This window comes from Gossypium hirsutum, chromosome D04, assembly GCF_007990345.1.
Source record: "Gossypium hirsutum isolate 1008001.06 chromosome D04, Gossypium_hirsutum_v2.1, whole genome shotgun sequence".
In the NCBI taxonomy this organism is placed as follows: Eukaryota; Viridiplantae; Streptophyta; class Magnoliopsida; order Malvales; family Malvaceae; genus Gossypium; species Gossypium hirsutum.
The window spans coordinates 31,245,825-31,261,781 of record NC_053440.1 but is presented as its reverse complement, the minus strand read 5'-3'; the positions used below and the strand labels follow the sequence as shown (position 1 = coordinate 31,261,781).

The following is a 15,957-nucleotide window of genomic DNA, read 5'->3' as shown; positions in this document are numbered from 1 at the left end:
TATGGAGATAATAACTCTTTTACTTACTTATTACTTGATAATGACTATGTAAACATGCACATTCCATCACGAACCAATCTTTTAAAGCGGTTACTGTGGATTGTTCATTTAATCATTATTTGTGAAATTATTTCTTACAATTTGGTTTTTTTATTTTTATTTTTATTTTTATTTAATTAATTTTTTTATTTTTTATGATTATCTTTTCAAGTATTTATGAGCATAGATCGAATCATCGATTTACTCCCTATAGACCGTGAAATCAAGTGGACATTTCGACAAAGAAGACAAGAAAAATTAGCCCAGAGACAAGCCACAAAAATAGACCTTGAAAATCAAAACTGAGTTCAAGGGAATGGAGCCACTTATGCTCGTAATCTAATCCTTATTACTGATGATAGGGATTAAGCTATAGGGCAGTATGTTGTGCCACTTTTTTTAATGAGCTAAATTCGGGAATAAGGAGACCAGAGATTGAGGCATCGCAGTTTGAACTGAAGCCTGTGATGTTTCAGATGCTTCAGACAGTGGGCCAATTTAATGGAATGCCTACAGAAATTCCACCTATTCGCCTTCGATTGTTCATGGAGGTGATGATTCCTTCAAGATAGCTGGTGTAACTGAAGATGCATTGAGGTTAAACTTATCTCCATACTCGTTGCGAGATAGAACATAAGCATTGCTTAATTAATAGTTACAAAATTCAATTTCTACTTGGCAAAAATTAGCTAGACCCTTTCTGGTAAAGTATTTCCCACCTAGAAAAAATGCTAAGTTGCAGAATGAGATCACCACTTTCAAGAAAATGAATGACAAATCCCTATACAAGGCATGGGAAGGATTCAAACAATTACTTCGCAAGTGCCCTCACCGCGGGATTCTACATTACATCCAGCTAAAGACATTTTATAATGGTCTCAACGCACATACTAGGATGGTGGTAGATGCTTATGCGAATGGTGCTCTCCTTTCTAAGTCTTGTAATGAGGCTTATGAAATTATCAAGAGAATAGCCAGTAACAACTACCAATGGCCGACAAATCGAGCAACTTCAGGAAGATAAGTAGTAGAGGACTACATGAAAGAGACACTATCACTTCGCTCTCAGCTCAAATATCTTCTATCTCTTCAATGTTGAAATAGTTTACTACTAATGATTTGAACAATATTGCAGCTCAGCCACCAAGTCAATTCGACAATTTTTCCTGTGTATTTTTGGGGACAGACATTCTTTTGCGAATTGTTCATCAAATCCTGAGTTTGTTTATTATGTAGGGAATCAAAACCAAAATAGAAGTGGTTCAAACATCTATAATCCTTCACGGTGAAACCATCCAAACTTCTCTTAGAGTAACCAAGAAGGTGGATTGAACAACACCTACATGCAACATAGATCAAATCAACCTCAAGGATTCAACTAACAAGTTCAGAAACCACCACAAGTTGAACTGTCCAACAATTTGGAGAATTTGTTGAAGGCATACATGACTAAGAATAACGTCTTAAACCAAACCCAAGCAACAACATTTAAAAACTTGGAACCAAATGGGTCAGTTAGCTATGGAACTTCGTAAAAGACCGCAAGGAGCCCTATCAAGTGACAAGGAAAATCCAAGGAATCTGGGTAAGGAATACTACAAAGTAGTTGCTTTACGAAGTGGGAAGACTTTGGAACCCAAGGTAGTTAAGATTAAAGATGAACTTGCCAAGGAAAAGGAAAATCAATCGATAGTTGAAATCCCTGCACCAGAAGAGCTATATTCTATAAAGTCTAAAGAGGTAAAATCTAAATTAGTGAATTCTGATAAGCTAACACCTTATTCAGATGCAAATTTCATTCCTCAAAGAAGTTGTCCAGTGCAAGAAAAGGTTTCATCACTTTCGTATCCATAAAGACTCAAGCAGCAGAAGCAAGAGGTGCAATTCAAGAAGTTTTTGGATGTTCTAAAGTGGCTTCACATTAATATCCCGTTGGTAGAAGCCTTAAAACAAATGCCAAACTATGTCAAGATCATGAAGGACATTCTGTCCAAGAAAAATAAGTTTACTAATTTTGAGGCTGTGGCATTAACGAATAAGTGCAGTACATTTTTACAGAAAAAGCTACCTCCAAAAATATCCTCTTGTCACTGCAACCTTTTTACTATCGCAAACCCTAGCCATTATAACCACCTTGCCGATTACTTTTTTTCCCTAAATCTTTGCTGATTCAGCATGTCCTAAAAGAGAACGAGATCTTCAAAGAATTCTGCTGAAAATCCAATTGTGATTCAAGATGAGGAAGCGAGGGAAAGTGTAACACCCCTACCTCGTATTCATCGCTAGAACAGGGTTACGAAGCATTACCGAAGTTTTCAAATCAAATGAACATAAATCTCAAAAATTACAAATCATATTAATAATAACATTAAAACCAATCTAAATCATACATATTGTACCTTATAAAATCCCCCGATGCCCTAAAAACACGTTAAAAACAAGTCGGGACTAAATCAGAAACTCGGAGAAGTTTTTAGAAAATAGTGAAATTTTTCAACACTACTAGGAGACACGCCCGTGTCTCAGGCCATATGGGCATTTGAAGTAACGGTCGTGTCCCAACCCATGTCTGTGCCCGTGTAACTCACTAACTTGGGTCACACGGCCAAGCTACACACTCGTGTGCCACGCCGTGTACCCTTCAAAATAACCTCACACGTCTGTGTGCCAGGTCGTGTGATAGGCCATGTAACAGCCTGACTTGCAACCCTTTGAAAGCTATAGGGGACACACGACCGTGTTGCTTGGTCATGTGTCACATACGGCTGAGACACACGCCCGTGTGGATGAAAATAGACCATTTTACAAGCCATTTTTCTTACTATCTTGGCATGTACCTACACCCAAAATTAAACATATATACAAGCCATAACAAGGCACCAAGATCATGCATAATCAAGCTATATACATAAGGTATACTAACATACAACCAATATGTTCATAGGCACCTCAAATGACAACATGTAAACATGTATAACCATGTAATCAATTTGGCCAAAATGATCAACTAACTTCCAACTATGTTTGCATCAATACATACCATAAATTTCACTTACCAAAAACATACCCAAATGGTACTAAATATACCAATCAACCACTAACATCAATAATCATATAAGTCATTCAAAACAAAGTACCAATTCACAACATTTCCAACAAGTTACAAACCATATATAATATGCATATTCAAACTATAATTTCATCTTCCATAATTCAAGCATAACATGCCAAACATCAACCATATTAAGGCTAATATTTACATGCCAAAACCAAATTCATTTTATTTTGGTAAGTTCATATTACATTTTTTATATTGTTTATGTTTAACTTATTATATGTTTAATAATATGAAATTTAATGTTGTGATGATCTATTGGATGATTAATGATTCGAAAGGATAACGTTGAGTATGAAATTATCGAAAAAGAAGGATAAGCTCGTGTAAAATAAATGAATAGTAGGATACAAATGACATGTCATTAGGGCGTAGCAAGCTTTGTGTCGGTGTATATTTAGAAGGCTTTGTGCCACTGTATATGTAGCAGGCATTAGTTGCCGGTGATTTTAGTAGTAGGGTTTTACTTAGTAGGTGTTATATATCGATGATGGATACCATACTGATGGCTTCAAGTCCTGCATGTGTTGTTGATTCTCTGAAGCTTGTGTGAGCAATATCACATATAGGTTAATGTCCTTAAGTTAGCTAGTGTGATCATTACCCTCCAATGTATCTGAAGTTGACTTACTAGTGTTCTCTAGGTAAAACAATTCTCTATTAAAAAGAAAATGGAATGAGATGACATGACATGATGATTTGTACCTTAGTATATGATTATTTGACACGTTGTGTTTTGATGATATGAATTATTCAGGTTTAATTATTTCAAGTAGTTGAAATGATGATCTACGACAAAGGATTGTTAGTTTCATGATTTGTATGTTTTATAGTTAAGTTAATAGGTATGAGTAATTTCGTTTTACGAACTTACTAAGTTTTATGTAAGCTTACTTTATTGGGTTTTCTTCTTTATAGATCGTCAAACTTTCACTATCGATTGGAACATCGTTGGAGATCACACTATCCAACCATGCATTAACTAAAGCTTGGTAGAACCCAAGGGAGCTTAAAAATGGTGACTTTTAGTTGCCAAGAACAAAATGAAGAATATGAACATTTTTTTCTTATTTAGGTTTATACTTTTTAATTTATTTACCATTTTACCCTTTGGAATTAAATGAAATTTCAAAACATAACTTACCTAAACCGTCCACTATAAACACTTATGGCCTAATTACTATTTAAAGCTCTCAATTCATGCTTTTATATCCATTTAACACATATAAACTAATAATGGCTTACTTTTACAGTTTTTACGAATTTAGTTCTTTTTACTTAATTAACTATCAAATCACTAAAATTTCTGGACCAAACTTCGATTTATCTATATAATCACTCTGTAAAATTTAATAAAAATATTTACGAGCTCGGTTTATAGAAATAAGGTCCCAGTACCTCATTTTCCAAAACCACTTATACTTAACTACTCATTTAATTAACAAAAACTATCATATAAAAAATTTAATATAATACTATATTAGACTCATAATTATTAAATAATAATATTTACGAACTCATTCATTGGCTTTGTGGCCCTGAAACTATTGTTTCTAACACCATTGAAAAATGGGTTGTTACAGAGTCTATATCCTGACTCTTGTATGTGAATAGTACAAATAGAAATATATAAAACGAGAATCTTTCAAACAACTGGTAAATGTGCATGTGAAATATTGAAAAGATTGTACATGTGTAATGAATGTAATGATGTTATGTGTGAGATATTGTTTGAATAAGAAGTTAAATTGTAAGTAAGTGAAATATGATATGAGACGGTAAGAATCAGTCAAGTATGTGAATAAGATCTAGGTAAGTAACTTCTGAGTGAAAACCTCTCTTTGTAATGCCTTTGGTAGGGCAGACATATTGCTGACCAGACTGGCAGATTAAAAAATAAAAGTATGTGTAAGTCCATGTAGCTAAGACCCATGGCATTATACGACATCGAAAACACTCATGGTTTTGCCTTCAGTGAGAAGGAGACTAGACTAGCAGATCACGACATGAGGATGTACAAGTCCATATGGCTGAGACCCATGGAATATTATGATGATAAGAATATTCATGGTGATGCCTTTGGTAATATGTAAATCGAACTGATAGATCACGACATGAATTTTATATAAGTCCATAAGGGAGGAACCCAAGACGCCTTCTGTGAAAGTTCTCTAAGACAAAAAAAACATGATTTTGAATATTGTCTATGTGGCATAATCTGTTAAGCCTTTGTGGCATATTCTGTATGGAAAATGTGGAAAGTTTTGTATCGTTTCATTGGCATATTCAGTGATGTCTATGTGGTAGAATATGGTTATTCGCCTTTGTCGTAAGTTATGGGAATGTTCTGGGAGTTCTTTGAAAGATAATTCTATAATAAGGACATGATACGCCTAAAGTTAAATTGGTTAGATTAGTTCAGTGGTGCAATCGAATGAGTCTTAAGGGAAGTTTCCTGAAAGAAAGTATGTATTTGTATTTTTAAAGAGAGTAATCTACCATCGTAGTCTACCAATTTAAAATATTAGTGTATTCTTAGTTATGAGATATATAAGTATTTGTCAGTCTGAGTTTTTCTGTGCTATGTAAGGTTGAAACCTGAGTTATCTAGTATCTACCATATCTGAATAGTATTATGTCTTATTCTAGGATTTTATGGAATCTGAGTTGTTTTTCATTTTGAGTATTCTTGTGTCTTGTAACAGAGATGTGTAGAATTCTTCTAAATGATTTGATAGTTCATTATCAGTATGAACATGTGTTGGTTTTGAATTGGGATATGATTTGATTGATAGACTGATAGTATAGAACTCAGCATGGGAATTCACTAAACGTGAATCCAAATAGTAAGTATCCACCTGTGAATAGCATCTATGAACAACCATTCTGGGAAAAATAGTAAGTATTGGTTTGAAGAGAAAATCCGTAGGAAGTGGACTCTATAGTGATATTCCTTAGAGAAGTACCTTTGTTGTTCTAAGGGAAAAAGATAATAGAATATTGTCTAGTAAGATCTGAAGTCAACCAAGTAGTGAAATGAAAGTTGGTACGTTAAGTATGGTAGTTGGTGTATAAGTGCAAGTATGATATTATGAAAGTGCCCGCCCAAATAAAAAATTATATGTTCAATATGCAAACTGGCGTATAGGCATATATCCAATATTACGAAAGTACCCGCCAAGGTATTTTGTTCTTTATCTCACTAAGTTTTCTTGAACTTACAAGTGTTTTTCTTGTTTCAAGTGTTGATGTACGAATGAGTGCACCAGGAGAGACAATCTAGGAATGTGCCAAAGAAAGTCAGCGTGCAGGGTCACTGTGCATACAGAAAATATCTTAAGATTTTGGCATATAGTTCTTTATGCCAAGGGGAGTCTGTCTTTAACAAATTATTGTGATGTAATGTCTTATTGTATCTTTAAGTATCTAGTGTTGTTGGATACTCTTTCTTTATATCTTATGTAATTAAATAAAATAGAAAGAAGTATGTTGAAAAAGAATTATTAACAACTTTGTTAAAATTTATGCTAAGTGTTTGTATGTGGTAACACCCTATATCCGGATCCAGTTATTCGGGTCGAGTAAAGGGTGTCACAGGACTCATGGACAAAATTGTGATGTTTGTAGGATACCCAAAAGGAAAAAAAAAGTGGTTTATTTTATAACTCGAAAGAGGAAACTGTTATAGTCTCAATTCATGCTACTTTCATTGAAGAAAGTTATATGAATGTCTTCAAACTTCGTAATAAAGAGGTATTCGAGGAGCTTTTGGGAAATATACAAAACCCTACGAAAATGGTTCCAGAATCAACTCCTAATAGTAGACCTACAAACTATCAGCATCATAGGGAGCCTCATCGTAGTGGAAGGGTCTCTCCTAGGCCTAAGTTCTTCTAATCTGGTGAAAGTGTTTTTAACATTGAGTCTGCAGGACATAAAGATGATGACCCACTCACATATGATGAAGTGATGCAGAATGTTGATTTCTAGCTCTAGAAAATAGCTATGAAAGCTAAGATGGACTCATGTCTTCTAACTTATTATGGGAACTTGTAGACTTACTGAAAGGGATAAAACTCATAGGGTGTAAGTGGATTTACAAGAGGAAAAGAAATGCGGATGGAAAAGTAGAAACTTATAAAGTTAGACTTGTAGCAAAAGGTTATACTTAGAAAAAAGGCATCGATTACAAAAAAACCTTCTCTCCGATTTTCATGCTCAAGTCAATCCACATATTACTATCGATTACGGTGGCTCTCGATTAGGAGATCTGGGAAATGAATGTCAAGACAACATTTTTGAATGGCTATATCTTGAAGAGAGCATCTACATGATGCAACCCACCGAATATATAGCTAAAGGAAATGAGCATAAAGTTTGCAAACTGCTTAGATCCATATATGGACTTAAGCAAGTGTCTCGCTCATGGAATCAAAGATTTGATCAAGTGATTAAGACTTTTGGATTTGAGCAAAACATAAATGAACCTTATGTTTATAAATGTTTAGGGGATAAAAAGGTGGTCTTTCTCGTTCACATGTTAATGATATTCTACTCATTGGGAATGATGTAAAGACATTTTCATCGGTTAAACTGTGGTTAGCCCATCAATTTAGCATAAAGGACTTGCGATAAGCTAATCTTTTTCTACGTATTTGAATCCTAAAGGATCGAAAGAACAAAGTGATAACACTATCTTAAGCTTCATACATAGACAATATATTGGAGCGTTATGTAATGATTGATTCAAAAAAGGGAAATCAACCCTCCGTATCGGGATTTCATCTCTCTCTGGAGGATTGTCCTAAGACAACGAAAGAAAGAAAGAACATGAGAAAGGTTTCTTATGCTTCAGAAATAGGAAGTCTCATGTATGTTTTGCTATGCACATGTCCAGATATTTGTTTTTGCAGTGGGGTTGGTAAGTTAATACCAGGCGAATCCAAGACCAAGGCACACAAAACAAAAGTGAAGCAAATGTTTCTCATTAGTTGTCTAAATGTTTAACTAATACTAAGCGGTACTACGTGGTCCGATCGTAGTACGGAAAGATAATTTGTATTAGTAGACGAACCGAAAGCTAGTGTGTTGGTGTACGACTTCTATAGTATGTAGCGTCATTCAAAACAGTGGAATTCATAGTCCAAAACATGGGTAAATGATATCCTCTCATTGACATTACATGATTGATGAAAAGTAAACATGGCCATGGGTCGTCCGTCTTTGTGATGGATAACTTGATCACTATTTGATTATGATTAACTTTTCATGAAGGAAGATGTAATGGTTACCATGAGATAAAATATGATTATATTGGGAGAATGGATATTATCCCAAAGAGATCAAATATATCCTATGAGGGTAACACATTTATGACAAGGTCATTGGACGAGCACTGAGTAGTTGCTTTCGTAATGGTATGTTATTGGGGAGAGCTCAATCACGATAGTATAGTGGAATGACTTCATGACTAAATGAGTTTATAATTAATAGGCAAAAAGTCAGAATTTAATTATAAATCATTTGAGCCTCAGCTAAATATGTCCAATTGATCCCTCCACTAGCTCGTTGAAACCAAAAATGAATTGCGTGTTTGAATAGAAATGAACAGAATGAATAGGAAAAGAGAAATGAAAAATATTCAAGAATGATTATGGTTTTATCCGAAATGGAGAAATGAAAATATTTGAAAATAAATGTAGGTTTCCAAAAATGGAAATGGAAATGATCAATTTGCAATCATTTATGGATCACTTCAAAATTAATCAAAAGAATGAGTTTATATTTTTGGACTATTTTGAGGCCCAAAAATAAAAATAAATCATTCAGTCATAGTGAACATGTCGAGTTATGAAATATTAAATATATTTTCTCGAAATTTTATTAAGGGCAAAATCATCAAAATTTTACTAGAGGCAAAATTGTCAATTTTATTAAGGATAAAATTGTCAAAAATTTGTTGAGGGTAAAATAGGAGCAAGAAAACTATTTTATATATAAACATTAAAATTTATTTTAGGAAATAGAAAAATTGAATCGGGTTGGATCACATTACACAGTACTGGATCAAAAAGGCTTAAGAAGTATTCATAATTGGACCCAATATGAGAGGGGCCCAAAAATCTCTCATGAACATGAAAGGGGCAGTAACCCTAATAGGAATACTAGGGTGTGTCGTCCACCCTAGTCCTATTCTAAATAGGATTTCGTTTTTTCTATTTGAAATAAACTACTACAACTCAACATGAATTCTACCTTTTGTTCCTATAAATAGATGACATCAGTAGAGCTATTAACATGACTTTTAGAGATTGTTAATCTGCCAAAAAATAGAAAGAATTTATTCTCAACTATTACAAATATTTTTTCCGGAATAACAATTCTATCGGTTTCTATTATAAAGAAAGAATTTTCGTTTTCACCCCAAAAGAAGAGAATTTTTCTAGTTCAATGTTTCGATTCAATTTATTCGAGTCCACATTCGAAGTAGTTTGTGGTACGATAATAGCAGAAAAGATCATTTTATTAAAATCCGAGAACAACAAACATTCACTCAATTGAAAATACAAGTACAAATTTAATTAAGGTTTATTGTTATAAATATCATAAATCAAATTGATTTTTAAATTTTCAATTTTCAGACGTGTAAAAAAATTATTTTCAAACTAGGATTTTTCCAACACTACCGACTTCTCTTATTGCTTGCGTATACGGTAGGTATAGAAAAATTTATAGATAATTTATCCTATATTTATTTATTTTAAAAATACAATACAAAACATGGAAAGATAAAAAAACAAAATTCTTAATGTTTATACTATATTTATTTATTTTTAAAAATTAAATAATTTATATTAGTTTCTTTAAAATACTTTAAATTTATATTTTATGTATCATTTAAATTAAATTATTTTTACTTTTCAATGTCTAAAACTTTCTACAATTTTTTATAGCAATGCAATGAAAAACTTCGCTCTTTTTTCCACAACACTCGATAAAGTTGATTTCCAAAACACACATCATCATTCTGAAAACATTGGATTGTGCAAAAGTTTACTCTGCAAAAACATAGCTAATTACATAAAAGGAAGTTTTAAAAAAATTTAAAAGTAATCACTCACAGCCATACGCCCATCTCTTCTTTCACCACTCACCCATAATTTGGTTGCAAATGTACGTACCTTACCACACACGCACACCATACCAACATTGCAACCTAGGGTCCTCCTAAGCTACGAAGGCGCCCCAAGCCCTAAAATGTTAACCACAACCTCCTTATCAGTGAACCAGTCGTAGACACACTTACATGGTTAGTTTCCTTTGTCACTATCCCAACGACAGCATTATCAATTAACAAACAATATCAATCCTATGGGGGCCCTCATTAATATATATCCTATGTTAGAATCCAGATAAATATGGAATTTGAGAAAAATTATTCTCCCCGAGGGAGGAATATATATATACTCAAGACAAACATGCAAAAAGTTAATCCAGTATAAAGTGTGACCTAATCCCAAGCACTTGTCACCCCGGGAGCATATCCTCCACCATAATTGCTAGAAGGAACTCCATATCCACTACCACTATTCCCTCCTCCACCGTAGTAATCCAGATTCTTACCAAATGAACTTTCCCTTCTGAAATCACGCCCACCGAAACGCCCTCCCCCAGATCGTCGACCTTTGCTACCTCCATAAGGAGCTCGGGATGCATAACGAGTGAGCCAAGCAGGTACCTCTTGACTTGCTTCTTGCATCAGCTCAGCTAGAGGCCTAGCCAGGGACAAATTGCCCTCATTAAAGAAAGCTGTAGCCAACCCCGATTTACCAGCACGCCCTGTCCTTCCAATCCGATGGACATAATCATCAATATCATTGGGAAGATCAAAGTTGACCACATGAGCTACATGGGGTATATCAAGACCACGAGCAGCCACATCAGTTGCTACCAAAATTGGGGTCTTTCCAGTCTTGAAAGATCTTAATGCCAGTTCCCTTTCCTACAAGCACCCAGTATTATTTAAAGACATTCTTTCTACATTAAGGTAAACATATAGCATATAGCATTATTTAAGAGACTCTTTCTATATTAAGGTTTGTACTACATTAGAATCAGGCTATTTAAACAATCCTAGAAAACGTCTGAAATGTATTTGGAATCAAAATAAAAATAGATCACAGAAGAAGAATTAATTAGAAGAGAGAATGAATGCATTTTAATATCATTAACGATATGGATTAGTATATCTAACAAATGCCATAATGCAGAATCCAGATCATTTGTCCAACTCTGGCTTCCCACAAAGTTCCTAATATTCAAGTTTACATACAGAAAGAAATCACCAGAATGATAGAACTCCACTCAATATAATAAATAAGACTAGCACATAACATAGGCAACCAGAAAATCAAGATAGTCATCATATTAAACAACCCACTCAGAGGACAAGCATAAAACCACAAAGACCATAGTCTTTCACTTCTCTCTAGCAAACTTATTTTCTAACAATTACCTGCTGAGTCCTATCACCATGAATGGTTGTCGCTGGGAATCCATTAATGCACAACCAATGTTCCAATGAGTCAGCTCCCTTTTTGGTCTCCACAAAAACTAATGTCAAAGCTTGCTGCAAAGTAGAAGACAATTATCAACAGCTATTAATAATCCCAGAACTACTGATTAAATGAGACTAAATACCAGAATTAGCACCTGAACAGTAAATATTAACCGAAACACATATCCACTAATTAACTTCTATTGGAAAAAATATGGAGTAAGAAGTCTTGTCAAGGGTGCAAGGTGCACTCTGCGTACTAGAACCATATATTGTCCAAGGCACAAGGAGAAAAAAATGCGCTAGCTGAGTCAAGCAAGGCACAACATTGCATGTGTCTGTATATATTATATAAAATAAGCTTAAGGTGTATAGAGTTTTAATAATAAACTCTAAAATGTGATCCAATTTATCCTACAAAACATGCAAAATTTTCTTCTCTTTTATTGGCCAATATGCATGATTTCCTTGTGATCCCATGGCCTCAGTTGAATACTGAACATTGAGAAATAGACTGATATTACACCCCTTTTGAATATTAAAGATATTACAATAATAATTAAGTGAACTTCAACCAGCCGAGCTCTTATTGCACCTACCGTCTTGCAAAAGAGCACGCCTCATCAAATGTGCCTCAATAAAAAATGTGAGGTGATCTTGTTTCCTAGCACTAAGGCACAACAACTAGGCGCACACCTTAACAACATCCAAGATAAAGGAACTTCAATAAGAAAGTTCATACATGATAGTCTCACATTACCTTGCCATGAGCTCCATTTTCCCTCTGTGCATGCAGAAGATCCATGAGATGGCTCCTCTTATCAGACTCATGAACAAATTCAACCCTTTGAACAATCAAATCTGTACTTGAACCAACCCTCCCAACGGCCAAGAATATGTAATTTGAAAGAAAATCAGAGGCAAGTCTCTGCAAAGCCACCAATTTAGAAAAGAATTATGTGATGTATCTAGATAGTCTTCTTTTCATTATCAAGAGGTCACACTATTATCTTGATTGCATTTGAAATTTACTCTAAAGCAAAATTCAAGGTAAAAGAACATGTTTACTTCTTTGGACTTGGTAAATTTTGAAAGTGGAATAGCCAACCCCACCCAATCATTTAGTGCTCTGAGCTAATGGTAACGAATGCACTCTTACTGTGCTTGGTAAACAATTTCCATTTTCTATAAAACATATATAGAGGTAGCAGGAAGAATTGAAACCAGGGCCAAAATTAAATTTCAGAAGAATTGGAGGAAGTCAATCACAACTTGAAACATTTTTCAGTTATGTTGTGAAACATTTTTCAGTTATAAGTGAAAACATGAGTTGCATATCTCAAGAAATACAGCTATAACAAAAAAAGGAAACCTTATTGAACAGTTATAAACAACCTGTATCTCTCTTGGAAAGGTGGCACTAAACAGCATTGTCTGTCTCACACCCCGATTAGGCATGTCCATTTGCTCCACTATCTTTCTGATTTGTGGTTCAAAACCCATATCAAGCATCCGATCTGCCTCATCAAGGGCCAAGTGCCTAATCATCTGCAATGACAATCTAGCCCTCTCTAGCAAATCAACCAATCGTCCTGGAGTTGCCACAAGAATATCAACTCCTCTCTCCAACTCTCGCAACTAAGTATAGAACAAAGCATTAGCATAAAAAAAACAAAATAATAATGATAATAATGTTATTAGGACGTAGGGATTTGTAAGAAGACTTAAGCCAAAAATCAGTAGATATATTTAGAGAATAGAGAAGGGAAAAAAACAAGATCTCATAAGAGCATAAAAGAAAGTCAGACAACATAATTGGATATAGTGTATAAACTAAGTTTCCTTGACAATTAATCTAAACAAGCTAATATCCCTATCACCACCATTCAACCTTACCCCATCTGACAGCTTGTGAAACACAAATAACTCGCTTTCACACTCCAGCCCAAGGAAGACAGTACTGTAGACAACCCAAAAAAAAAAAACAACCTATTTAAAATAAACCAAGAACTACTTTGAGTCAAAATCAGAAATCTATCAGCAACATTCTTCCTTCTATCAATAACTAGACCCTTTCTACTTTTGTTAGTTCTATTGGTATATACATCCAAGCAAAAAAATAAAAGAAAAGGAAAAACATAAATTAGAAAGAAATCCTAAAAACAATTACAACCTTGTATTAATGTCAAATATATATAAATGATCAAATTCGTAGTACATAGATATAATATAGAAATTAGTTTAGCATGAGACACAAGAAACAAGAACTATAAATGTCAAAGATATAGAGCAAGAATGATACTCAAAACCAAACTTGAGGGGATAACAACCTGTTGATTAATTGGTGCTCCTCCATAGGCAACCACCACTTTGACACCAGTTTGGTATGAGAACTTTTTGGCCTCGTCGTGTATCTGAAAGTGCATTATTGTCAACAATATCAATACAAAAATATGTTAAACCATTCAAAAAGATTACATTACATGTTCTAAAGATCCCACCTGACAAGAAAGCTCCCGGGTGGGTGATAGAATGAGAGCAAGAGGGTAAACGGTTCGTGCTACACGCGGTCTCTGAACATACTGCTCCCGCATAATGCCACTAATAATTGGAAAGCAAAAAGCAGCTGTCTTCCCTGACCCGGTTTGAGCACAAGCCATTAGATCCCTTCCAGCTAATGCTATAGGGATAGCATGGCGTTGAATGGGAGTGGGTTTCACATACTTGCACCTTCTAATGTTTTGATTCAACAGGTCCCCTAAATCTATTTCGGCAAATGTATTTACAGGAGGGGGTACATTTTCACCACTGGTTTCCACCGGAATATCCTCGTAAGCATCAAAGTTAATCCCCGTATTCTCTTGCTCACTAAAAGCTTGTTCGGCATCATCAGTCTTATCATCAACATCATCATCAAATGGGTTCACTTCCCTTTCTCTCCTATCCCAACCTCTACTTCTATTATTCCAACCACCGCCGCTGCCACCTCGTCCAGCTACAGCTCCAGAGTAACCATAACCTGGACCAGGCCGCCCCATTTCGGGCTTAGGCAGGCCGCTGCTCCATCGGGAGCCCAGGGACACACCAGCGGTTCCGGTAAAAGCTGCCCTCTCAGTAGCCGGACCTGGCAGATTAGGTGCGTCCGAAGCTTGACGGTTACGAAGGTGGGGCGGGACATAAGTGGATCGAGTTGGACGAGGTACGTAGCTATTGTCTGAAACTGCAATTTCAGATGCAGAGTTTGCTACAGAATCTGCCCACGAAGTTCTCATTATTTCGAAAACCTAAGAAAACCAAATAAATATCCTAACAAAAACACCAAAAAAAGAAAAAAAGAAAAGTTAAATCCAGTCCTCTTATCCTCTCCCTTCTTGTAGATCAGACCTGATCAATGAGAATGCAAGCAAAGACAACAAACAGAAAACATAAAAAAAGTTTACTAAAGAAATGCGATTTATATAATACAAGCAAATTGCAAAAAAGAACTTAAAAAACCTACGAAAATTGATGAGAGGAACACAAGCAACCTTGGTGGAAATTCTTTTGAAAGATGGGGTCAGGAAGCAGAAAAATCGGGTGCCTTTACTTTTATTTTTTACTTGAAGATTTTTTTTTTTAAAAAATCAAAGCTTTTTCTTTTCTTTTCTTTTCTTTTCTTTTCTTTTCTTTTCCTTGCCTTTTCTTTGGGTTTTGCTTGGTTGCAGCTAGAAAAAATGTGAGAGAATGAGAAAAAATCTACAAATGTAGTTTGGTGACCGTACAATTTGGGGCTTGCGTCATAAATAAAAAGCTCCCCTAACGGGCCAACGGCGTCTTAAATCTGTGTTTAATTATAGTTAATACTATTGTTTAAGTGATCTTTTTTCAATTTATCTAATTATAATATGATTTTATTTTTTAAAATTATACTATTTATACTATAATTCAGTTTAAAAATAATCATCATTATAGTCTCGGGTTCCCTAGTTAGGTGTTAAAACGTGGCCTTATGCATGGTGAAGCTCGACTTCATGACAGCATAAGAAAAGTAATATTCCTCGCCTAAACACCCTACAAACCATGCGAGCTTACACAAACCTCAAAAGACATGGAAAAATAATTAAGATGACACTCATCAATCCATTACATCTCGACCTGATAAGTGTCTTATCATGTTTCTTTAAATCAACTCCAACAACCTCTTTGTTAACATCCGCCACCCTATCACGACATACCGTGGAGTAGGGAACTCAATGAGTGGGATCTA

At 34.8% G+C, this 15,957-nt stretch overlaps 1 protein-coding gene across 4 annotated transcripts; it reads right to left on the bottom strand.

Annotated features, from left to right (window-relative positions):
* Nucleotides 1-10,195: 10,195 nt before the first annotated feature.
* LOC107899209 (DEAD-box ATP-dependent RNA helicase 37) lies at nt 10,196-15,486 on the bottom strand. 4 transcript variants are annotated; one of them, XM_016824855.2, is made up of 7 exons: nt 15,239-15,486; nt 14,213-15,095; nt 14,042-14,125; nt 13,107-13,349; nt 12,472-12,639; nt 11,670-11,783; nt 10,196-11,156 (listed from the first exon to the last, which is right to left on the bottom strand). In XM_016824855.2, the coding sequence occupies exons 2-7, from the start codon at nt 14,981-14,983 to the stop codon at nt 10,665-10,667; spliced, it is 1,872 nt and encodes a 623-aa protein (XP_016680344.2). In that variant the 5' UTR covers nt 14,984-15,095; nt 15,239-15,486; the 3' UTR covers nt 10,196-10,664. The 4 variants fall into 4 exon arrangements, with proteins under 4 accessions (XP_016680344.2, XP_016680342.2, XP_016680346.2 ...); XM_016824853.2 differs by having other exon boundaries at nt 15,211-15,467; XM_016824857.2 differs by having other exon boundaries at nt 14,213-15,017; nt 15,239-15,465.
* Between the last annotated feature and the right edge of the window lie 471 nt (nt 15,487-15,957).

Bases quoted from the DNA above. Each gene is read 5' to 3' on its own strand.
- LOC107899209 (XM_016824855.2), bottom strand. From the start codon at position 14,983: ATGAGAACTTCGTGGGCAGATTCTGTAGCAAACTCTGCATCTGAAATT. The intron at 14,126-14,212 runs GTGGGATCTTTA...ATGCACTTTCAG, and splicing joins CCCGGGAGCTTTCTTGTCAG to ATACACGACGAGGCCAAAAA. The intron at 11,784-12,471 runs GTAATGTGAGAC...TCTACTTTGCAG, and splicing joins AAAATGGAGCTCATGGCAAG to CAAGCTTTGACATTAGTTTT.